The sequence below is a fragment of the Bidens hawaiensis genome, unplaced genomic scaffold (assembly GCF_021521415.1).
Source record: "Bidens hawaiensis isolate Kalapana, Puna unplaced genomic scaffold, B.hawaiensis_p1.1 tig00019324_1, whole genome shotgun sequence".
NCBI lineage: Eukaryota > Viridiplantae > Streptophyta > Magnoliopsida > Asterales > Asteraceae > Bidens > Bidens hawaiensis.
In genome coordinates, this window is record NW_027492931.1 from 178,970 (window position 1) to 204,724 (window position 25,755).

The 25,755-nt window shown below is 36.1% G+C and overlaps 1 protein-coding gene and 1 long non-coding RNA gene across 2 annotated transcripts; both read right to left on the minus strand.

The window, feature by feature from the left end:
• Positions 1–6,539: 6,539 nt before the first annotated feature.
• On the minus strand, positions 6,540–16,786 carry LOC143558105 (uncharacterized). The gene is made up of 28 exons (XM_077047017.1): positions 16,642–16,786; positions 16,410–16,572; positions 14,885–14,994; positions 14,683–14,793; positions 14,376–14,519; positions 14,001–14,288; positions 13,794–13,918; positions 13,558–13,679; positions 13,375–13,466; positions 13,092–13,290; positions 12,924–12,990; positions 12,270–12,418; positions 12,111–12,181; positions 11,818–11,991; positions 11,591–11,662; positions 11,387–11,485; positions 11,218–11,307; positions 11,028–11,103; positions 10,844–10,937; positions 10,696–10,765; positions 10,429–10,608; positions 10,171–10,293; positions 9,312–9,395; positions 9,045–9,229; positions 7,978–8,116; positions 7,815–7,874; positions 6,973–7,077; positions 6,540–6,880 (listed from the first exon to the last, which is right to left on the minus strand). Exons 1-28 carry the CDS (start codon positions 16,747–16,749, stop codon positions 6,767–6,769), a joined length of 3,414 nt encoding a protein of 1,137 aa, XP_076903132.1. The 5' UTR covers positions 16,750–16,786; the 3' UTR covers positions 6,540–6,766.
• A 2,034-nt stretch (positions 16,787–18,820) lies between these two features.
• LOC143558103 (uncharacterized) lies at positions 18,821–20,843 on the minus strand. The gene is made up of 5 exons (XR_013139675.1): positions 20,686–20,843; positions 19,509–19,588; positions 19,259–19,332; positions 19,111–19,163; positions 18,821–18,871 (listed from the first exon to the last, which is right to left on the minus strand). It is a non-coding gene; the product is annotated as an uncharacterized LOC143558103 (long non-coding RNA).
• Positions 20,844–25,755: the final 4,912 nt, after the last annotated feature.

Consider the following 25,755-nt stretch of genomic DNA (forward strand, 5'->3'; position numbering starts at 1 on the left):
AGATTCCGTCCTAAGTCGTGACCCTCAAACCCTCCATGATGCCATCACCTTAGCTGGTACCCTCACCGAAAACCACGTTAAGGTTGGGACCTTGACGCGGAAAAATTCCAAGAAGCCCAATGATAAGTCTGCATCCGAGCCCATCAAAGAACCAAGCCCGAATCTCCCAAACCCGATTGCAATGGGTACATGTGACATAGCCTCGGATTAACACTGTGTTCCCGAGTTTCATTTAAGGAGAGAAAAGAAAAGGAGGAGAATTAAAAGACAAAAGAAAGAGAGGGGGAGGAAAATGTGTCACTTTATTTCATGTTCCCGAGTTTAATGAAAATGGAAGGAAATGGAAAGAAAATGTACTAGTTAATAGGCAATTAATGATACAAACACATTTTCTCTCCTAATCTCTCCAATTTGGAAATTTTCTAATATTTTCTCTTCCTTCCTCTCCCCTCCCACTCTTAAAAAATCTCTAGAACATGATTCCTTCACCTTTTCTTCTCCTTTCCTTCCCCTCCCCTCTTTAAATAAGAATCGGGAACACAGCGTAAGTGTGTGCTTTTGTGTACAAGAATAATATTAAATCATAAAATAGTATATAAGCTATTGCAATCAATAATATAATTATGGTGCAAACACGTAAAGGCATATCACGTATAGGGACCCTAAGCATGCTACTAGGCCGTTATATCTAACCACCTATCTTATAGCCTTCGGCTCTGATACCAATCTGTCACACCCCGACCAAAGGCGGAACATGTCGGGGCGTAACGTATTAAATGGACAGTAGCTCAGAAGACACTAATTAAAGCGTTAATAATTATTTAACTTCATTAACATTAAACATGTACACAAATTCAATAATCAAAACAATTACATCATATTTATTGTTTAAATATATATTCTAAGGTAAAAACTAATATCTTCGATCTTGATCAATGTAAATTACTTGTACCTGTAGCATGTATAAAAATAGAGTTTGTCAACACGAATGTTGGTGAGAATACATAATTTTAGTTGAGATACATATATAGATAAAAACCACAATTCATATGTAAATGATGAGTATTACAATTCTTATAAAAATGTGAACAATTAAATAGATGTGGACCCGTTCTTATTGATACGAAATCAAAGTACTTGGGTAAATGTATGATCATACTAGATGAGGATAGATGAGGATGAGATACCAACCAGCAAGCATAAAATAAACAATTAAGCACATAAAGCATTATCATAGATCATGCAATAATCACACATAAACATATATTGAATTGTGTTTTGAATAGATGTGGGAATAAAACATAAGTAAACTTGAATATGGTATACATGCTACCCCCAAAATATAAAAGATGGAAAAAAAGGGTATGTAAACTCACCTTAACGAGTGGATTAACGTGAACGAGATGTCGATAAAAGAAAATTTAAGATAAGGGCGGCAAGCTCCTCGATCGGGTTACGTCAACAAAAGTTCCTAATTGTTAATGATAATTAATTAAGATTAAAGAAATAATAACAAGGCGTATGACGGATATGGAACTTTTGGAGTCATTTAGGATTTAAACTATTGATATAAATTTTATTATTATTATTATTATTATTATTACTATTTAGGTTCGCTTTCTTTACGTTAATAAAATAGATATTTAATAAAGTAATATATACATAAAGTTGTAAAAGCTAAGGTGAAAATTTGTCTTTATAATGAATCAAAAATTTGGGTTATTAAGCGAGTTGTTATCACATATATATTCATACATATATATATATATATATATATATAATATTTATATGGAGAAAATTAAAGTTCAATGACGAGAAGGCAACAAGACTAGAGGTTCGGTTTATCAATTAAAGTTCAATGACGAGAAGGCAACAAGACTAGTGGATAAAAAATTTAGTTAAGGGGTGGATTTTGCACAAATTTCATAGTTGTTACCAATATATAAAACAACTAACTGAAATACGTATACTTAAACGAATGCGATATTTTATGTTTTAATAAACGTTTAAATAATAAAATGAGACAAACGAACGAAGGAAATTTAATAATAATAAATGGGTCCCGGGTTTGAAAAGTAACGAATGTTACACATATGCATACATTTATACATACACAGACAACCATACATACATATAAATACACATACATACATACATGCATACATACATACACATTGGCGAAGGATAGTTGGGGCCAGGGGTGGCCCCGATTCCCTCCGTTTTTTTGTGCAGTACTATAAGTTTACCCGTTTTCGTCCAACATTTTTATACACAGTATAAATTTACTTGTTTTCAACCGAAATTTTGATACAGGTCCCCTCCATTTACGGTTTTTTTAATGTGTATTTTCTTCCGACCCCCTCGACATCTTCGTCCAAGCTTCGCCACTGTACATACATACATACATACATACATAAAAATATTTTTATGCCGCTGCATAAATACACATACATACATTGCAAGCACTTGATTCCTTAACTAATTAGTTTGTTGTCGTTGTTCTACAAAGTCAAGTCAGCAGATGCATACTAATTATACATACATACACCTAATAAAATGATACAAAGCACTTGACTCCCTAATACAATCACACATACATCGTTATGCATACAAAAAATAAATACATATAAGCATACATATGGACTAGGACGGTTCAAAGGGTAAGACCTGACGACCCTTTTACCTAATACTGTACCGAACCCTCTACCCTTTTAGGAAGACACGTGGACCCGAGACCCTACCCTATAAACAATAAAAGGGTCGGATATAAATACGGGTTTCAAGGGTCCAACCCTTTACCCTTTAAGGAAGCAATCGTGTCTCCTTTTCTACATTTACTAGTTACATATCTCATATATAACTTTAATAAATGAATCCTAGAACAATTATATTATCATTTAATAACATAGTAATGTATAACTTCGAAAGTTTATCAACCATTTGAATTGATTCAAATAATATTCACATTCACAATTACATGTAAAGAACAATTCAATGATTCCCATACATGTTTCCTATCAGTAGTATGACCCTTTATTTTTATTTTTCTTAGTAGCTGGGAAATTTTGGATGAATCATATATGAAATACAAATCTCTCATAAATTTCACATTAATCGCGAATATGATGTATATCTATCTAGAAACTAGTAAATGGGTCAAGGGTTTGAAAAAAGGGTCGGACCCTTTAAACCCTTTTACCTTTTAAGGTGAAATTTATATACCCTTAACCCGACCTATATTATATATTTGGGTCTAATTAAGGGTTTTGCGAGTCGGGTAACCGGGTTTCAAGGGTCCGATCCTTATCTTGCTCACGCCTAATATGCACATAGTTTTACAAATTCATATACACAAAAACAAGCATACATAGATACAGACACAATCACACCCACATTAATCATACATATGCGCACACGTCAAATTCACAACATTGCAGTAACTAGATTGTTACTTAAGTTAATGCAAAATACCCTAATTAGTGGTTGATATAATACAAAACAACAAAACCACCAACCACTTAAACAATACTCGATTTGATCATGGCCACATGCTTGAAACTGGAAATTATAGATCCTGTATGGTCGGGTTTTCGCTAAAACCACCAACTCAAGTTCTAGGTGGTCAAAGCTAACATCCAGCCAAATCGCGGCTATAAAACCAATAACATAATCTTCTCATTTATAAAGCATCGACCTAAAATTGAATTTAATTGAACAAACGAATTGATTGGGAAAAATGTGAATTTCGATACCTGTGAAAACGTGGTATTGAGGTTTGAATAAAAAATCAAAGCCCATGTTTATGATCGTCGGGAAGGCGGAAGACGACGGCGGGAAGGTGAATTTAGGATTGTAAGTTGCGAAGTGGGGGGGTGTTATTGAGTCGGGGTTTGGTTAGGGAGTGAAAATACATTGTTACCCCTGAAACTAACAGAAGTAACAACCGTTAACTAACTGCTGGGACCGATTGCAAAAAAAAGGACCACCAGGATCCATATATGCGAAATGGCAACCATAGGGTTGAAAGATGCGTTTTAGGTTTTACCACAGGGACCATAATTGTAATTAGCTCTTTAAGTTTGTTTAATAACTTTATAGACGTGTCACGAGCTGGATCGAGCTTTTCACTAGCCAAACAAGTGATCAACATTTGAACTCGTCAAGATAAACTTGGAAAAAACGATAACGTAGCCATACCTTATGCACCATCCGTATACTTAAATTTTTATAAAGCTTGGATAATTTTGCTTACTTTTAAAAACTTCTAGAAACATTTTTTACCATATTTTTAGTCTATTCTTTATAAACCCTTAGACCATGTGTAGTCATAAAGCTCCACTACCAGGGGTTATGCGCCATGTGGCGCCCGGTCAGAGTTATGGTTTTGTACAAAAACAGGCTGTAGTCATAACTCTCCACATCTAGGGGTTATGCGCCACGTGGCGCCCAGTCACTTTTACACTTTTTGTTTTTTTTTTTTAATTTTTAATAAGAATAATCAAATAACAATAATATTTTATTAAATAAATATTACAAGAAAATAAAAAAAAACTATTCGTCGTTGTCGTCGTCGTCGTCTTCGCCCTCTTCGTCGTTGTCCTCGTCCTCCTCATCGTCGTTTTCATCGTCGTCGTTGTCTTCATCATCGTCTTCATTATTGCCCTCGTTTTGATCATCGTTTTCACCAGGCAGAGGCCGATACATCCAAATACGTTGGACCAAATCCTCCTTTAGTGCGTTATGTATCTCTCATGACCGCACGGAATCCGAGTTTTCGAGTCGTTGCTCCATACTTGCCAGAGTCCGTGGTGGATCCGGGTCCGGTATGAAAGTTGGACATATTGCTCTTCCCTCGTCCTCGATGATCATGTTATGCATTATGATACACGCATACATAGCACATCTCATTCTTTCTAAAGACCACAGACGACAAGGATTTTTAACATAATGCCATCGTTGTTGAAGAACACCAAAACACCTCTCGATATCCTTTCTCGCAGACTCTTGCACTTTCTTAAAATACTGTCTTTTTTCATCCATCGGGTCTCTGAATGTTTTAACAATTATCGCGAACTCTGGATATATTCCATCACCCAGATAGTACCCATGATCGTAGAAGTTATCGTTAGCCCAAAACGAAGCGACGGGAACGGTCCCAGATATGTAACTCTCCATCACAGGAGACTGCTCTAAGACGGTTATGTCATTGTTGGAACCGGGAACACCAAAGAATGTCGACCAAATCCAAAGGTCGTATGAAGCGATCGCTTGAAGGCTGACCGTTGGTCCCTTTTGGTCACCTCGTGTGAATTGACCTCGCCATGTAGTTGGACAATTAGCCCATTCCCAATGCATGCAATCTACACTTCCTATCATGCCGGGGAAACCATGTACCCTTGTATGTGCCTCGTAAAGACGTTGTAGATCGTTAACGTTGGGCTCTCTCAGATAATGTGGTCCATATAGTTTAAATATTCCTATATTTTACAAAATTTTAATGATCACAGTAAACAAGTGATAAACTATTTAAAAAAAAACAAAACTTACCGTAACAAAAATACTCCAAGGTGTCCCGAGTTGTTTTTTCGGCCATCTTTAAATACTCGTCGTTGATGTCGGTCGTGTTTCCGTAGGCGAGCACGCGCACGGCTGACGTAACCTTCTGAATAGCCGTGAATCCTAGCGTCCCTCGAGCGTCAGGCTTTTGCTTAAAGTAATCAAACTCACGCTCCAAATCATTGGTGATGCGCATAAATAAATTTTTAGACATCCGAAAAAGACGCCTAAAGGTCTTCGGGTTTTTGTATCTCGGCGTGTCGCAGAAGTAATCCGCCATCAACCGGTTGTTGGCTTCGGCACGATCTCGTTCGATATATGCTCTTGTTGAAACGGGGGTGGAGAGCTAATGGCACCCGTAACGGAACTCATATACTGTGTCGCGAGCATAATCGCACTCGTAACCGCCCGTTCCTCCTCCACGTCCTCGGCTTGTTGGTTGGGCCCGAAAAACTGATTATATATAGATGGAGGATCCATATATAGTGAATTTGGTGTAAAGGAATTTTTATAGAGTTGAAAGAGAATTTTTATAAATTTAATGAGGTTTGATTGGGGATGAAATGGTTTAATATATAGGAAATAATTTTTTTTTTTTAATTTTCCAACGGTCAATTTGCAACGGTCAACTTTGGATTTGGTGCCATTCTCAGCGTTGTATATACAACGCTTGCAAATTTGAAATCAACATAACGCGGGGGGGGGGGGGGGGGTGTACCCCCCGCGTTTTGAGCCATAACGCAGGTGGCAAAGCCACCACTACGGGTGGTCTTATAACTTTAATGCTTTTAATCATTCTTAACTTAAATACTTATCTAAAATTTAGGCTTTTCACGCTCCAAGAGATGAGGTAACCCAACTCATATTTTTCTCTTAACAATATTACCTGTCTGTTGGTTTGGTATCAACATGAGAAAATTAACGTCAATTAACAATACCACAATATTAAATGACAAAAAAAACTATTGTACAAGATATCCACAAGACTGATATAAACTTTTATTTCTATCCCAACTTATGTCACATAACTTAACCAAAAAAGATAAATAATCTTGAAAATTACTACAGAGACTTGGGTGAGGTGGGCATAACAAACTAACAAACAAATTGCAAAAAAACGAGAAGATAATTAATTATTAGTTAATAAAAATAATTAAAAAAAAAAGACTATACTTGTACAAAGATGGCTTTGATTTCTAACCATCTATTGTTACATGAAGTAGCTGAGGGCCTTCTTTCTTCTAGAACCTCCCTCTCCATACAACTCATTCCATTGCACAAGCTCATTCATGTTTACAGACTCAGATGACACACTTGCACATACCTATCAAACAATAAAATTACCCTTTTAACCTCCTAAGCATTTTATTTTACCAACAAAATAAAACAATATTATCGAGATAACACGTTCTTAACCTGTTCATGAGCGAATTTAAAGTCATCAAAGTTTAAAGGCCGAATATCAGAACTTTCACTTAAAGCCGGAGCAGGTTTTCCATCCGCTATAGCTGCAGCATGCTCCTGCCATTCAATAAAAGTTATTATATAATATTCTTATTAAAAAATTGCACAAATGGTTCTTGCGGTTTGACCATATTGCAAGTTTGGTCTCCAGATTTTAGAAAGGGAAAACATCACAGAATAGTAACCAAGTTTCAAAAGTGTTCCAATTAGGTCACTCATGCAATTTTTGCCCAAATCGGGTCACTAAATCTATAAATCGAGCCTCATTAGATTTTTTTTTATGCGTCAAGAAAGCAATGGAGGAGAAGATGTGGGGGTCGGGATTTGAGATATATGTAGTTATATTAAAAATTAAAAAAAAAAGTATAAAATTCAAGTTACCACTCCACATCAATTTAAAAAAGTATAAAAAGATTTCGTCATTGAAACAAAAAAAAAATACATGCTAAAAAAATATTAAAACTTATAATTTAAATAATAAATGAAGTTGAGTGACTTAATTGGAACACTTTTTAAACTTGAGTGACCTAATTAGAACACTTATAAAACTTGATTACTACTCTATTAACGGAAAAATTATGTCATCTTTCAAACTCCAGATCTCCTCACATGAAAGGCACATGACATCACTTTTCCACTAAAAACTAATTGGGATTAAGGATGGAAACTAATTGTGCAACCCTCTCACAAATGTTTGAAATAATTTTGCAATTTTTAAAACCTGGGAACCAAACATGCAATATACGCAAACCATTGGGACCATTTGTACAATTTTCTATAAACTTTATGAATACCTTTTTTTCCTTCTCTATGATCTCTCTGATTGGGCGATGTGCAGCGGTTACACACAAATTCTGCAATAAAAAATATCAAAAGACATAGGTCACTTACAAGTTACTAGTTACAACACTTCCCATTATTAAAATTTAAAAATTAAAAAGGGAGAATATTAAAAACCTTAAGGTCACTTCCGGAATATCCTTCGGTCATGTTTGCCACTGCATCCAAATCTACATCGGGAGACAAGTCCTCTTTGGCTAGAATAACTTTTAGAATCTTTGCTCTATTTGGTGCGTCAGGTAAATTCACCATTAATCTTCAAAAGGAAAAACATAAAAAGTCTTGTTAGCATACAAATGGGTCGAACCTGTAAAGTTAAAAATACAAGGTTAGCTGGAAAGGAAGCAGGTCAAACGGGTAAAAGTCGTTCACTGTGTATTATTAATACATTTAGATTACTATTTACTAATGAGAGGATAGAGACTAATTATTCATAAAACTTCAAACCCAAAAAGTAGGTGAATAAATGTGTCAGTTTGCTTTGGCTTCGGTTTATAGATTTTTGAAAACTATCCGGTTTCGGTTTCAACAATGAGTAAAGTTTGATTTCGATTTGACCATTTGGCTTTGAGAATGTTAAGTCAGAATAAAAATTGGCCCAAAATAATGAATTTAGGCCTGAAATATTGAACCTAAATCTTTTAGTTTATTAATTATTAATTGGTCATTACACATTTTGATCTAAAATTTTTGGGCTAGACCATTTATTAATTTAATCATTTTTTCGGTTATTTCAGTTATGTTTTTTCAGGTTTTAATTGATAGCAACCAAACCAACTGTAAGCGGGTTTCTGATTAATGTAAAACTGTATATATTACAAGAGATGACCCACTCCTTATATAGGGTTGGAGAGAGGCCTTTAAGCAAATAATAATTACAATTGATTGGTGCCTAGCATACATGCAAGGACCTATAGTTAAATACCTAGGTTGCATGCAAGGGTCTAAATATATAACTTATTAACACCAACAGATTGGTTTATTAATAAACGTATAGCCAAACTGTCGTTTTTTAATAAATTGAGTTACGTCGATTGATTCGGTTATATTTCGGTTCCATGCACACCCTTACAAAATGTATTTCTGGTCAATCCGACCAGACTTAAAACTGTGCAAAAACCTACCCGTTTTCACCCACAACGGGACCCGGTGACTCACCATACAGAATTTGGAGCATATTATACCTGCGGGGAAGCCTTCTAATCACAGCCTCATCAAGATCAAAAGGTCTGTTTGTGGCCGCAAGAACAAGAACCCGTTCTGTATCTTTTGTGCGAAGACCGTCCCAATTCACCATGAACTCGTTTTTCATTTTACGCATGGCCTCGTGTTCTCCAGGATTCTCCCTCCTCCCCAACATGCTATCCACCTTGAAAAAAAATAATCAAGTTATGCTTTATCAATTAGTTATTCAATATGATTATAAAATAGAATGAGTTCAATAATCATACTTCGTCCACGAAGACAACACTGGGAGATATTTTGCTAGCCAATGTGAACACAGCCTTCACATACTTCTCACCCTCACCAAACCACTGAATAAGAGAATATAAAAAGAAAAAAGGTGAGCAAAAGCTTTGCCAAAAAGGTAACTTTAGTACTTTATATAGAGATGACAGGTTAGAGAATGAGTCAAACGTAAAGTTCAGACAGGTCTTTTTTTACAATAGTCGAAATGTCTTCAATAGTCCCAGTGTCCCACAAACACTTTTTTGTTTATTTCTTTAGAGAAAAAAAAAAGTACGAGTGTGCATGAAACTGAATTAACCGACCCGTAACCGAATTAAACGAACCTAACCAAAAAACCAACAAATCGGTTTAATATTTTTTTTGAAAATCAAAAGTAGCGGGTTAGTTATGGTACCGACAAAACCGAGTATACTAAATACATGGTTAACCAAACCGACGCAATACGCCTTAACATTAATATTATGGATTATATAACTTTTCAATGCTATGAAAAACATACAAATGTGAAAAGGTAAAGCTCAAATTATTCAAGCCCTATTCATTAAGTAGTTCAAAATTTCAAGCCCAAACTTTCAGGCACAATTACATTGTTTTGAGTTACTTTATTCAAGCTCAAACATTTTATGACCAATGCTAGTTCACAGTTAATAGAACTAGAACCGAGTCAAATCAATATGTGAAACCAAGTAACCATAACCGATCGGTTAGCGTTCTATGGTTAACCAAATATTCAATTATGGTTATGGTTTTGGGCCAAAACTGATCTGATCCAAACCAACCCGTACACTTGATTAGGCTTGTTTATTTTATATGCAGAAACTTGTGAAATTTATGTGTGACCTTTGATGTGATGCTTGACATGGATATATTTATAAAGTTAGCACCAGCTTCAGTAGCCACAGCTTTAGCCAGCATAGTCTTTCCGGTTCCAGGAGGCCCAAACAAAAGAATGCCTTTGCATGGCTGTAATTTTATAACTAATGTCAGATATCAATTTTGCTCCAAATATATATATTCAAGCTTGGACATTTATATTCATGCCAGCTTTGTATGTAGAGTAAAAATGTATATATTTATATATTCAGAATAAGTGAAAACCTTGGTTAATTGGCCTTTGCAGAAAAGTTCAGGTCTTTGTAGAGGGAGCATAACCAACTCCTTTAAAGTATCTTTGACCTTTTCAAGTGCTCCAATATCATCAAAAGTTACTCCAATGTCACTAGGAGGTATGACATCACCCAGAAGTCTTTTCTCAAATTCATTTTCCGTCACAACATCCTATAATTGTATAATATTATTATATCAGCAAAACTGGTATGCAACGTTTTCAAGTAACAATCAACAAACATAGATCACCGAAATCACCTTGAGAGACTTCTTCAAACTCTTGGATTCATTTTGAATTGCTTGGAGCATTTCAACACCGTACTGTATACTGTCAGGTAGCAGTGTATAGAATAAGAAACAGGAAACACTAAAGAACGATAACAACAGAACTTTGTAATTTAAATACCTCTCATTTGATAGAACAAGTTTTGCATCGGGATCGGCTTGAGCATGTTGCATTAAATGATGGCTTAAAGCCCATCCAACCACTTTCTCTGCGCCTTCAGTTAACCAAAACATTTAATTAGTTTAAAACAATAACTTCTCTTATGATATATGTAATGTGATTGACGAAAAAAGACTCAGCATACTTTCGTTTGTAAGCAACTGATCCTTGATGCACAATGTTTCCAGCACATTACATTCTAATCCACTGCGGTTAAGAACCTGCATAGTAATTGTTGTATCATTATGCATTAAATGTTATAGATTGCAGTACCCACAAAGTTGGAAACGCGTAATGTAACATTGGTAATTAACCGTATGTGAAAACTTGCTTACATTACGTAAATGATTGAGATTCCCTTTCATCTTTAAGGTTTCGGCATCTCGGTCCAAATGTTGTTTCCAACTAGCAAGGAGATTCTCATCCTGCAGAATCTCACAAATTCATAAATGTGTGTGTGAGTGGTATACGAAACAAGAAGCCAATGGGACTTAGGGCACAAACCTGAGGAATGTGAATGGCCACTTTATTAGGAAAAAGTCTTGTTAAAAGCTTAGTTGCCTTAGGAACTTCCTTCCCCCTTTCATGTAATCTTCCAATATCCTGAAAAATGTTTTTCTTTAATTTATTACACCAAGGTTCATATAAGGTTTAACTTATAGATATATTTTTTTACACAGGTGATATACCAGAGGCAAAAGTCATTACCGGAAGATTAAAGTCAAGCAGAGCGGTTTGGTTGCTGCCAAATTTTGTGAAAAGTAAACCACCAGGATGTGACTGTAATAAAAGCATATTGAATGCAATTATTAACAAAGATAACTCAATACACATTCAAAAAAGCTATAAACCTAAATAAATAAGTGCAAAAGAAAAATAAACATAAAGATGGTACGGTGTCCTCTCAAAATAACAAACTATGCGATTTGATTTACCTTTTCTTTGCGACTGTCGGTGTGAGTTTGTGAACCGATTACAACAACATTGTCTGGGAGCTTTTCGAGCCAGTCTTTAAATGTGGAATATGAATCTGAGCTCCCAACAATGGACTTTTCTGCATCTTTCATGAACAAAATGAAAGGAATAGTCCTACTCTCACTGGATACAACCTGCCAGAAAAAAAAAAAGAACCACTTACTTTGGAAGCTATGAAAAATATAATTATGCTAAAAAGCTAAAGCCGTGAAATCCAAGCAAAATATAATTATGCTAAAAAGCAAAAGCCTACCTCAAACAGCGTGCTGATGAGTACTTTATCAAGATCTTGTGCGCCCGTGGAATCCAAGCGAAGCTCATTGACTGGTAGAGATAACACGTATAATGAAACACCACGTTAGATGGAGTAAAATGTCAATGTTTATGTGCATGTGGAAAGTTAATAAATTACCAGAGCAAAAGAATCCATAACCACCATCACAAAGCCCACCTAAGTCAACCCCATCAGAAATTGGTTTATCAAATTTTACACCGATTTTCGAGAGAGAATTGTCTTCAAAAGGTAAAAGAACCCTCCCTCGAGCCCCAGAAATTGGACCCCTAAGGTCAAGAAAACATAGCAACCATGAAAATAACTATAGAAAACATTTAAACAAAAAATAAACCATTTTTTTAATAAAATACTTTTAGAAGAATCTATGATATAGCATATAAAACATGTAAGTGGAGGTGGCAAGATGTGTTAAATACGATATGTAAAAGCTCTCTCATAATAAACAGTTTTTTTAATAATACAACTTAGAAGTTGTGTGCATTAATGAAACACTTCGCGTGACTTTCCATCCATTTGACCATTCCATTTTTGAGATATAACACAACCAGTAATCGGCTCATTCATAAGAAAACGGTTCAAGATTGCCATCTGTGTACCTATAACAGATATTTATTGTCTAAAATATGACTACAAATACTATATTTTTACAATTAAAGACTAAAATGCACATCAACCGACTTTTAAAATTGGTCAAAATTGCAACCTCACAAATACTCAGAATTTATATTTAGCTTTCATACAGACAAACGAGTTGAAGTAACCAAAATGCACCTTAAAGAAGATGAAGACGGGTATATGCTTCCTCCAGATGCAGAACCTATAAACTTTACTCTATCACCTACGCATTTGTAGTTCATTTGTGTTAGAAAAAGAACCCAAAAAAAGGGGAAACAAATTAATTAAGCAAAGAATAAACAGTAATTCTGTTACAGAACGAACCCAGTTTGAATGTGGGACTTTTGGAGGTTCCTGCAGTAGGTGTAATAAAGTCAGCCTCCAATTTCTGTTGTGGGTCATGAGAAACATTTTCATTTCCGGTTACATCTAATTCACTATTGGTACTTGCAACTCCAGGACTTCGCTTTGAAGCATTGCTAGTACTCCCCTCTTTCAATAGCTCAGCTTTTGATGATGAACCCTACAATTTAATTGAAAGACTTAGTTTTTGTAAAACTAATTCTAAAATAGATTAACTGTAGAATGCTGACAGATTAAATCTTACACCCAGAAACGAATGGCTATCAAATATAAGCAATTTAGCCCCATAATAATGTGCAAGCGCTTTTGTTAGCATCTCCTGATAAATTTCAGAACCTGAAAAATGTTTAGAAAAATATTCATACAACAAAGAAAGATCCAAACTTTAATTTGATCAGATGATAAAAAAGGAGTATTAGTAACATACTTGCAGGACCAGAAAGCAAGATTCTAGGATTCATTGTAGGGAGTTCAGAAGCATATTTAGCTTGGTCTCTATGCTTCAAGTGTATATAAGAAGCTGCAATAAGCACATTTTTGGTGTTCTCGCTGCATAAAGTAACAGTATTTAAAATCTTCATATATTAAATAAAAGAAACAGTATTTAAGTAGCACATCCTTGCATGCATTTTTAACATAATCGTGCTGATTAGATAAAAAAACCTTAAATAATATGGAAAATCATCAAAAGAAACATCAACTTTACGCCCATCAATAATCGCAGCAAGAATCTCTTCCTTCAACATTGCAGATCTTACAGACATTCCTGGTGCCACTGCAGGCTGTGCCTGTTCAAAAATATATTTGCATAATAACCCAACCACAGCTGTTGAAAAACCTTAAAAATAATTAGGTGAAAATCATACTTACATTTCCTGTTTCGGTAGCTCCAATTTCAGATGCACTATCTTTACCTGTATTTGTAGCTGAATTTACTTCTAGACCATCAGTCTCATCATTATCAAGATTAGTTGCCGTTTGCACAACTTTCTTCAAATGAGACAAATCTGGCCTCAGATTAGATAAAGATGCCAATATAGAAGCACCTGTAACTGCTGATGCGTCCCCTGCACGTCTTTCAATATGCAGCCTTTTCAGGTCTCCACCACGAACATATGTACGTGGTCTTATCAAATCGTTTGGTAGTTTCTGAAAAATCTATTTGAAAAGAAGTTAAAGAAAATCTTGAAAAGGAAAATAACAAACAATGCATTTAACATAATATTTTTGCTAAAAGAAGGATACATAAGCGTGATTCCCAGAGCCAAAAACAACTTCATCCCCTGGATTCAAAACACAGCTTGTTCCCTTTTTAACAGTCTTCCCATTAACAAGAAGAGATCCCTTGCTTCCTTTGCTTTCAAGAATAGCTACAGGACCGCCTTCGCGCTGATCATGTCGACAAATAGTAAGTATTCATACTGCAAATAGAAAATATGGAGTTCATCTCCAAAAATCCTAATAATCCACGTGAACTATTTTTGTGTTTAATGTAATGTGAAACCCTTAAATGGTGGCATAAAATCAAAAGTTCAAAACTGTTACTCAATACCTCATCGCGCTTGATACTGCAGAGAACAGCACTTATATCCTTAACTACAAGACTAGAATTCTTGCTTGATCCAATTATAAAGGTGCTTGTATAAAGAGTTATTGATTGGTTCTACAAGAAAACAATGCATATCACTATTTCAGCTTCTTAATATTAATCACTCATAGCATGTAAGTATTCACTTCTAAAGGTGAGTACAAACCAGTGAAGTCTGAGAAAGAAGCCTGCACCAAGGTGAGGCCACCTCACATCTTTGACCTTGCTTCCATGGATGAAACACTCTCGGTTTCTCTGCTAAAACTGGTGCTGCACCTTCATAGCAACCAACACCGTGTCATTGTTAATCCCATCTATCTTATTCTTTAAACATTTTAGCAATTGATTGCATCTTTTCAGGTAAACTAAGCAGATATAAAGTTAAGCAGACAATCATGCATTTATGTTGACTTATCCAGACCTAACTTGATTCCAAACCAACAAAATCTCTTTCTTTAATCCCATTTATCTTATTCAAATAAACATTTTAAAAATTGATTGCATCTTTGTAGGTAAACAAAACAGATATAAAGTTAAGTAAACAATCATGCATTTATGTTGACTTATCCAAACCTACCTTGATTTTGTTCTAAACCAACACAGTCTCATCATCATCATCATCATCATCATCATCATCGTACTCAGTATATCCCACCAATAGCAAAGCTATGGCAGGGTCTGAGGAGGGTAAGATGTAGACAGCCTTACCTCTACCCCGTGGGGATAGAGAGGCTGCTTCCGGTGAGACCCCCGGCTCAATAGTAGTTTTGCATCAAGCCTTGGACATAAGGCACATAGCACTCAATCATCGGGACGCTGGCTGATTGGTGCATGTACCCTTGCCTTTCGGCTATCAACGCCACCACATGATGCCTGATTAACCTTCCATCACTTTTAACGTTATTTTCACGAGATTAGTAAAATAACGTCAAAATTAGTACAATTTTACTTTTGCCCACCCGAGGGTTCACACATATATACATTATATGCGCGCACCGCAAGCAGGGCACCAACACAGTCTCATCGTTAATCCCAATTTTCTTATTCTTTGAACATTTTAGAATTGATTGCATCTTTGTAGGTTTGCAAAGCAGATATAAAGTTAAGCAAGCAATCATACATTTATGTTGATTTATACAAACCTACTTTGATTTTGATTGTAAACAAACATAATCTCATCTTTAATCCTGTTTTTCTTATTCTTTAAGCATTTTAGCAACTGACTGCATCTTTGCAGGTAAACAAAGCAGATATAAAGTTATGTAAACAATCATGCATTTATGTTGACTTATCCAAGCCTAACACAATCTCTCATTTTTAATCCCATTTTTCTTATTCGAAAAACGTATTAACACATCTTTGCAAGTAAAAAAGCAGATATAAAGTTGAGCAAACAATCATGCAATTATGTTGAGTTATCCAAACCTAATTTGATTCTAAACCAACGCGGTCTCGTCTTTAATCCCATTTTTCTTACTCTTCAAACATTAAAGCAATTAATTAATTACAAAAACAATCATGCATTTAATGTTGACTTATCCAAGCCTAATTTGACTAGTTCAGTAAGTAACTACACACATGCACAGTCAATCATTTCAATCTCATCAGACTAGATTCAACAATGCAGAACCATAAACACATCCAACAACACACATGCAATCAATTCACATCATAAACAGTCAACAACTCACCTTGAGGTATCGGAGTAACAACAACCGAAGCAGCGGGAGCAACCGCCTCGCCTCCGTCTTTCTGTCCACAGCTCGGAAGCGCATTCTCCGCCCGATCCGAACTCAATTCTTTCTCCTTGTCCACAACAGGCGTCGATTTCTCCGATGCACCTCCATTATCAACCTAACAAAACCGAATCAATTCACATGAATGAAATTAATTCAATAAAATTAAGCGTTAATTACGAATTACCTTCTGGCGTTTAGGAGACGGTGGTTTCTGATCAGAAGAAGATGAAGAGCGTTTGTTATTGTTATTATTGTTGTTGGATATGGATCCACTGCGACGCGTAGACACCATATCTTCTGTGTTCGTCCTCTCGTAGAGAGAGAGAAACAGAAACACAAGGAGGAGGAGGTTCTAGAGAGAGAAACCGAATGTGACCAAGGGAATAATTATTATTATAATAATGAATATATGAGATGAGAGAACATGTTTTACCCGAAAATGAATAATGAATAATGATAAGTTATGTGTTATGGCGTTAAGCGGTTTTCAAGTAGGAGACGTTGGACTTACCACTTTGGTTCAACTTGCACACTTTGGGGTATCTAAGTTTTGAATTTTGTACTTTGTACCGGTACCACCATTGTTTGATTTGATTTATCATGTGCAAAATGTTTAGGGTGAGTAAGCTTAGCAAACCGGGCGGGTAGAGCGATAAATGGGTTGGGTTAGAGATGGTCATGGTTCGAACGGGTTTATGTTAAAATAAAAAAGTAACAGCTTGGTTATGGTCAAAATGGGTTTTGATAAAATAGACTCGAGTTGAAATAAGTTGTTTACTAGGTTCACTTGGTGGCTAGTGGTGACGGATGGAGGTGGCGGTAGTTGTGGTCACGAAAATGGTGTCGGTGTGACGGTGGCAAAGATGGCGAGGTTGTGTCGGGGTTGATGTGGTGTTTGGCGGCAACAATGGCAAGGTTGTGTCGGGGTCGAGTGAATGTATTGTTACCCTGCTTTTGAATAACCGAGGTATGAAATTTTCATGCATAAGGTATATACAAAATCATCGATGAGTCTTTAGATTTTAAAACATGTTAATTGTCGTCACTCCTTACTATCCTGTTCTTATACCTTTTTAGTAACTTACGTGTAAGCTAAAATGATTTATCGTTAAGCCTTTTAAATGATTAACAGATATTTGTATTCGGCAATATTCCTCTACCGTTTTTTATGGGATATTATCAATCAACGTGTAATTCTGCCGACTTATTTATTTTCTTTTAGCAAATTCAATATAGTTTTTCATCAAGAATTCATGAAATGTTTGTAAAGTTCTTGACATACTTAATTGATCTCTATAGATTTTTAAAATATTAGCTCTTTAGTGTTTGCCTTCAAGAGTTCAGAAAAAAGGTAAATTTCGAAAATCTTAAATGCAATCCAAACACATTGAGGCTATGTGTACCGGAGGGGCTACAAATGGGGCGAATTGTGACACGTGCCGCTCAGTCAGCAATGAGTGGAAATTTGTTTTTGGGGTGTAATGGTGTAGTGGCTACAAATTGGGCCCACAATATCTTTTTTTATTAGTTTCTTTTTATAATTAAACTAAACAAATAAAAACCAATTTATTTAAATAATTAAATAAAAATGCATTAAAATTAAAAGGAAATACAAAAAAAATACATAACTAAAAAAAACATAACTAATAAAAAATACTAATATCCATAATATTCGCGCATTTTTTCTACTCGTCGTTGCAACAATGTGGCCTCTTCGTGTGACCCGGCCGCTTTGAGGGATTCGTATTCTTTACTCATTTCCCGCAACTCCATCATAGAGGGCAATCTTTTCGTGTTGTTTGTTGGTTTCTCTCTTGGTATCGTTGAGTTCCTCGACAAACTTTTCGTGTTTTTTGATTATTTATGTCATGATAGCGATGAGTTCCACGGGTTTCGGTTGGTTCGGGTTGTTTGTAGGATTCATTTTGCTAGATTTTTTGAGAATTTGGGTATAAATTGTGTATGAAATGGAGAAAAAGGTGTATGTTTATATATATATATATACTAGTAAAAACCCGCGCGATGCGGCGGCACCAATAACTTACAACGCAGTATTCGTTTTTTTGTTAGTTTATCAATCCTCTCGTGATATATTGTATTGTCCTTAGCCATAAAATAAACTTCATACAGAACAACAATTGTGCTACAAAATTAAGAGGTGTAAAACTCTTTTTAACCTTTTAAAATTTTATTGCATTTCATATCTATATATAATCTATATATAATTCATTACATTTAGATAGTAGTTAGACACACTAAGTTGGCTGCTAACATCATATGACATAGAAAGAAATAACAAATTCAGCCTCAGCTACACTATCAGACAGTGTTCCCCTTGTCCACCTCTTTAACATACTCAGAGCCACCTTCAATTTATCCATGTCCAAAGGAACTAGATGTCTAGCATTATGAATCTGTTACATGTACCCATGTCAAATGGTCAAACAAAGGTCAAGTAAGCATCTTATAAAGAGTAACATAACCAAATTATATTATAATTTAAAAAAAAATACCCATGCAACAAAATTATGCCATGCGGTAATTTGACAAAAAAAAAAGACTTCAAGTTAAGAGGTAGAACTCTTATAACACAATATGACAATAGTAGCGTGTGTTGACCGGTCATTGCATAATCAGAAGTAACATTTCTTACCTCAAAACAGATTGTTGATGATGTGCAACGCCAAAAAATGGATGATCTTGCACCTATATTTGAATCAACCTCAATTTAAAAACATAGAAACATAATTTATAAATAAAAATAAAAGAACTCTCTGCAGGTTAAAGTTTAAAAAGCTCACGGTATCATGTGAAGACTTGTAAACATGGATTTGTTAGTGAAGTCCAAGCACCTGACCCTTTTCCTTCTTAAATCCTAATAAAAACAACAAACAAGACAATATTTACAACTAAAAAAACCAAGTTCCCTATGGGAAATTATAGGCCCGTTGAAAGAAAAATAAATTTTACTACTCACCACAATTCTTTCAATAGATGTTGAAGCAAATATCAAGTCTAAATGGGTAAATATGGTACGGAGGTTATTGTTACCTCAACTGATGGTGTTTGCGGATACAAATCGAAATCCATCGCCGTTGTATATAGTTGCGGAGAAGATGAACCATCATCCCCTGAAATAAATCATACAATTTTATAAACCACCAGTAAGATGGCCCATTTTGAGTAAATACACCATCCATATGTATGTATAAAATAGCCCTGTTTTGACCTGAACCAAATGAATACCTTTTTAAATTGTTTTGACAGTTTGACCATAAAAAACCAACTCGTATACACCCCTACTTTCATACTCAAGTTTGGCTTGAGCTCGGGTCAGTTATTTATTATCAAATAAAAAACAATTAAGAGTCCATTTACTAATTATTTTATGTATACTATATACTTCAATATGTGACCCATTTCAATCTGTGAGATTATTTGGAATGACAAAAATAGCAATATAATACAAGAAAACAAATAGACTACCATGTTTAATGTTAATGTTCCAGTTTTATGACTACAAATTGTATAGCAGAACCGATTGACTCACAAGAAAAAAGTCTTCTAACCTGCATTTAAAAAATTACCAGCAATAAACAAAATTTTAATAATATATATATATATATATATATGTGTGTGTGTGTGTTTTAAACTACAGGTTCTGAGAAACAAAGAAAGTGTTAAACTTACCAGTTCCTTGTCCACCATTAATTTATGTGTCGAGTATGCAAAATTGTAATAGGAGAGCAGTATTAGATCAATGATTATATATTCATTACAGCAAAATCGTCATACAAATCCGATTAGGCTCGAGCTCAGCTTGTATTAATTTAACAAGGCGCAAGCTTGGCTCGTGAGTAGTTTGTCATGCTCAAACTCAGCTCATTATTATATATTTAATAATTGTATTTATATATTTTTATGATTATTTACATATATTTATAACTAATATGGTATATATTATTTATTTTTTTTTCATATTTTTATGTAAACATTATTATGTTAAATAAAAAAATTATAAATAAAAAGCTCGTTTATGCTCACGAGCAGCTTGAGCTCAATATGTGAAGTTTCGGCTCAAGCTCGTTTATTAAATGAGCCTAAACAAAAGCTTGAGCTCGTCTTTAAACATTATTATTTGCATAAACTAATATCTAGTCGCCCATTCACTATCAAGAACAATATAACTCTGAAACAAAATATGATAAATTAATGTAAGAGCCACAACCTTTTTAATATGGGTTTGTAGCCTGACCTTCTAAAATCGTCTTAGACTTCAAATTGGACCATGACTTGGAGTGTCCCAGTCAAGACCTAATGGTAGCACTCAGCTTGAAAGGTTTGAAACATGTATCCGAGATGAGACCATGAACACATCCAATGTCAGCTATAAAAAGAATTGTATATAAGCATGCTATTTGATATTTTGGTAAATTATGAATAGAGTTCTACAAAGACATAATAGATGTGACATGAACAACCATTTAACAAGTAACAATACTGATAAACTATAGGTAAGAGTTTAAGTGCAAGGACAAAGAGAAGGGTATAATTGTAACAACGTGAAAATTTCGAGTTCAAAGTATCAACTTTCCAAAGTATAGGGACTAAAATTGCCAAATTTCAAACTTGAGGGTTAAAAATGAAAAATATGGTTTTCCTGACCCATCGCGCTACGCGATGAGTCAGAAGAGACTCCCATCGCGTATCGCGATGGAGAGTCTGACACAGGGTGACACGTGGCACACGGTGGCACAATGTGCTGCCACGTGGCAACACTGCCGCCACGTGTCGCCACGTGTTGCCACGTGGAGCGGTGACTGCCACGTGTCGACACGTGGCAGCCCTACCCTCTGCGTCATCAGGCCTATATCGCGGTACGCAATAGGCCTGCCCAGGGACCTATCGCGTAGCGCGATGGGGTCCCAGAAATCGTCTATAAATAGCGGCCATGGGATCTCATTCCAAGCATCCCAAATCAGCTCTCTAACCTCTCTCTACAAGTATCACACTCTCTCTCTAGAAATCCTCGTAAAACGTGCCACGACAAACATCGATAAGCGTGCCCCGATTATGTGTCAAACGTTTCCTTGAAGTTTATACCACCCTCTACCCACACTAAACCAAGAAGGTATTGTTATAATGGCAATGAATCTCAATAAGCGTGTTGTCGAGAATTGAAGTTTGGCGTTATCGATTGACGACCAAAGAGTTCAAGCGGCGTTGGAGTGCTGCTCGAGTCCCTAGAATTTCTATACGCCACTTAAGGTTAGGCGTAATAATGAATACAATATAATTCGAATATTATATTAAAGGCTTAAGCCTTAAGTCGAGGATATACTCGATACCTCGATAAAAGAAAAGAAAAGAAAACGAAAACATAACAAAGAAACGAATGAAAGTATGATTATGAATATTGTTGAATACGTATATATGTGTGTAAGTATATATGTAAATATTCTTTGTTATGAAATATTATTTAATGAATAAAGAGTATTCTTAAATAATAAAAGAAAAGATTACGTTTCTTGGAGAAGAAGAAACGTCGGGTTTTTATATAAACTAAAGGTTTATAATTTACTTTTAAACTAAAGGTTTTCAAGTAAATAAGAATTGAACTAAAGGTTCAATCGAGGATTGAGATATAAGACTAAAGGTCTTAAGCCGGATCGGGTATCCGACTAACAAATATTTATACTCGTACTATAGGTGCGAGATAAAGAAAGGGAAAGACCCTTGGACGATGAGTGAAGCCGATCCTAAAGAGACAAGGTGAATACGCCCCCAAACTTTTATTTATTTAAAATGAGTCAAACTTGTTATTTGAAATTGTTTACAAGGAACTATGTGTTCCTAAAATCGTTATGAATAAGGGTATAAACCTAGCCCTCAGGCTGTGGTATACATATGTCTGGATCCTTACATAGGTGGTACTATGCGATGAATGGGCATGATTGCACCACCCTTGGTCGTAGGACGCTCTCCTGCAGGGAGTACGACCTTATGTGCATATTTACGGGTACTTAACTAAGTCGAACGCTGCGGTGTTTGCTGAGGTGACCTAGAGTAGAGGCTCATATTTATAATGTGTTATTTGACTTTGTTATTCCTAAGCCACGTTGGGCCGAGGCAGGCGTAGTCTCGAGGGGTAATAAAGTAAAAGAAATATTTTTGCGTCAGCGTGTTCACCAGCATTCGTTGCTGACGTATTTTCTTACATTTTGCAGGTGAACAAAGTTAGAGCTTGGAAATGACGAAGTACTAATATCCGATGGCTCGGATTTCTTTTGTATAAGTTTAATATGGTGCTTTGTAAACATAAAACAAGTAATCTTTTGTTAACAACTTTAAACGGATATTTTATAATTCCCGTCTTTTGATTATATATATATAAATTACATTTTTGTTCCTTAAAGTTTTATAAGTCTTCCGCAAAATTACGCAACTCTGAATTATTTACAAACAAGATACCAACTTATGGGTCGCACTCCTAGGCCCTAGATGGGGGTGTGACAGGTTTGGTATCAGAGCCATCGATCTTAGCGAATTGGGTATCATAAAACAATACCCAAGCTTCGATCCAAGTATAGGAAACTATTTGATTATTTGTGTTAAGGATAAGATAGGCTGGTAACCTTTCTATCCCTCTCTACATTCTAAACCACCCAAAATTGTTAGATGTCATTCAAAGCTCTTATGGAGAATTTTACTCGCAAGGCTAAAGAAGTCGGTATAGTCGAACCTTATCCCGAGGATAACATGAGCGATGGATATTATGAAGCGTTCTTTGATCAAGACGTGAAACGAGACTTGTCCAAACCCTTGTATTACCCCGGAAGTAAGCATTACCCGATAGAAGTACCCGATAGTCCACCAAAGCCAAGTGTTGAGCCACCGAGACACTCCGGCTATCACCCACCAATCATGTCGATGTATCAACCATCACAGGAACCACAAAAATATCCCACGGGATATTTCCCAAATGCACACCCATCCTAGACTTTCCTTTCAAACCGACCCATAAAAGAAGAACCACGAAGTCCATCCTCCGATTGGATGCAGTGTCATTCCGACCCATGCCGATGGTTTACTGGAAGCTCCACCATGAATGAAGTCAACTCGCAACCCAACAATATTGAAGGGCCGTCCTGCAAGCCCAAGATGAGGGTAATGATGCCCTACGAAAATTTCAAGATGCCCCAATGGAGAACGAAACTGCACAACCAATGGAGGAAGATGAAGATGAACCAGAGGAAGAAGAACCCAATGAAGAGGAGGATCCCGATGAAGAGGAAGATCCCGAAGAAAATGATGAGGACCCTGTGGAGGAGTCCGAGGAAGAAATGGAAGAAGAGCATCCTGAAAACTCTAACGAGATGTCAAGCTCAATGATTGGATCACTCACTTCCAGAAATCCAAGCTACGGTTCTGTCGATCCGTATGTTCAATATCTGGAGAAACTAAGGAACCAAGCTTCGTCAAGATTCCAAGCCATTTCAAGGGAGAATTCCCTCGATTCAAGAACAAGCCGATGAAATTCGCGAGAAAAAATCAAGCCGCCAAGACATACCTCTACCTTGCATTTGACCAGACTTATGTTCCGTATCCTGAGCCAATAAACCATTACGAGATGGTAACACTAGGTTATCGCGACCCACCTCCGCAGTATGGATACCCCAACATAGTCCCTCAGTCGTATGAGGAACATCTGGATCGTGCATTGCATGAGACCGACGACTGGAGAAGGAAGATAGATGAGGAAAAGAAGAAGAAAAAGAGCATGGGAGAGAAACTTCTTCATAAATGTAACAAACTCACGAAAGTTGTGAAGAAGTTTATAAAAGATTGAAGACGGTGGAAAGAAGTATTATGAGGAGACTACGTGTAAAATAGTTTTATATGTGATGTGTGTACAATAAAGAACGTTTGAAACGTTCTAATGTAATGATAGGACAAGTTATATATATCGTTGAAACGATATATATATATATATATATATATATGTGTGTGTGTGTAATAGAAAATATATATATATCTTTTATGATATATATATATATATATGTGTGTGTGTAATAAAAGGTGTGTTTAATGAAAGAAACGTTAAAATTTTCAGACTAAATTGAAAAAGATAAAAGAAAATGTCTGAACAAAGCAATAATAACGAGAATGCTCGTAAAGAAAAAGAAATGAAAGACAAGGGGAAAGGCCCCGAGAACGAGCAAGAGGAAGAAATTCCCGAGAAATATATGAATAAAATTCAAAAGATGATTAAAGATGCGGTTAGGGAAGAATCCGCGTTTAGATCTCAATCTAGACAATCTAGACATTCTCGAACTGCAATTCCGTTCATCCCTCTCGAAAATCCGAAAAGTCTCGACCGAACCCATCTCGTGTCGAGGAGAGTGTGCATGAGTCTAACGCCGACGGCGGAGTTAGACGTGAGTTCAAGAAACTCAAGATAAGTAGTTGTTCGTTCAAAGACTTCAAATACTATGGACCGAAAGAGTTCCATGGTGAAAAAGGAGCTATCACAACCGTGAGATGGCTCGAGGAGATGGAAACCATTATTATAACAAGCAAGTGTTCCGAGGAGGAGAAAATTCAATATTCTTCTTTGATGTTTAAGGGTGAAGCGCACGAATGGTGGAATGCGCTGTTGATGAGTAAGGGAAGAGATGTGATGTATGGCCTGACATGGGATGAGTATAAGGCCATGGTGATGGAAAAGTTTTGTCCTATGCACGAAACTGACCAGATCCAAACAAAATTCCTCAATCATAAGGTTGTAGGGACAAATCTTCGGGAATACAACACCAAATTCCTCGAGTATTGTCGCCTTGTTCCCCAGCTGGTTAACCCTGAGTCCAACAAAGTCACGAGATACATATAGGGATTGCCACGGGAAATCCGCGAGATGGTGAGGTCTCACTTGCCTCAAACCGCTGACTCTGCAATGGAGTTGGCTGGTTATTTGATGGACGGCATGGTCCGCAATAAAGAAGAGGACAAGAAGGTGCCAACAACAACGGCTGCTCAAGGAAAGACTGGAGGAGGTTCCAACTTTTGAAGCAAAGGCATAAACCGAAATAACTCGACGCAGTGCAAGACATGTAGGAGATATCACAAGGGCCGATGCAATTTCGCCCCATCTCCTAAAGTCTGCGAATCTTGCAACCGTACGGGACATGATACTGCCAATTGCTGGAAAAAGAAGATGACTTGCTTCAATTGCAAGGAAATGGGCCATTTAAATTTTGAGTGCCCAAAGAACAAGCCCGCTGCTGGTGGTGCGGGCGGA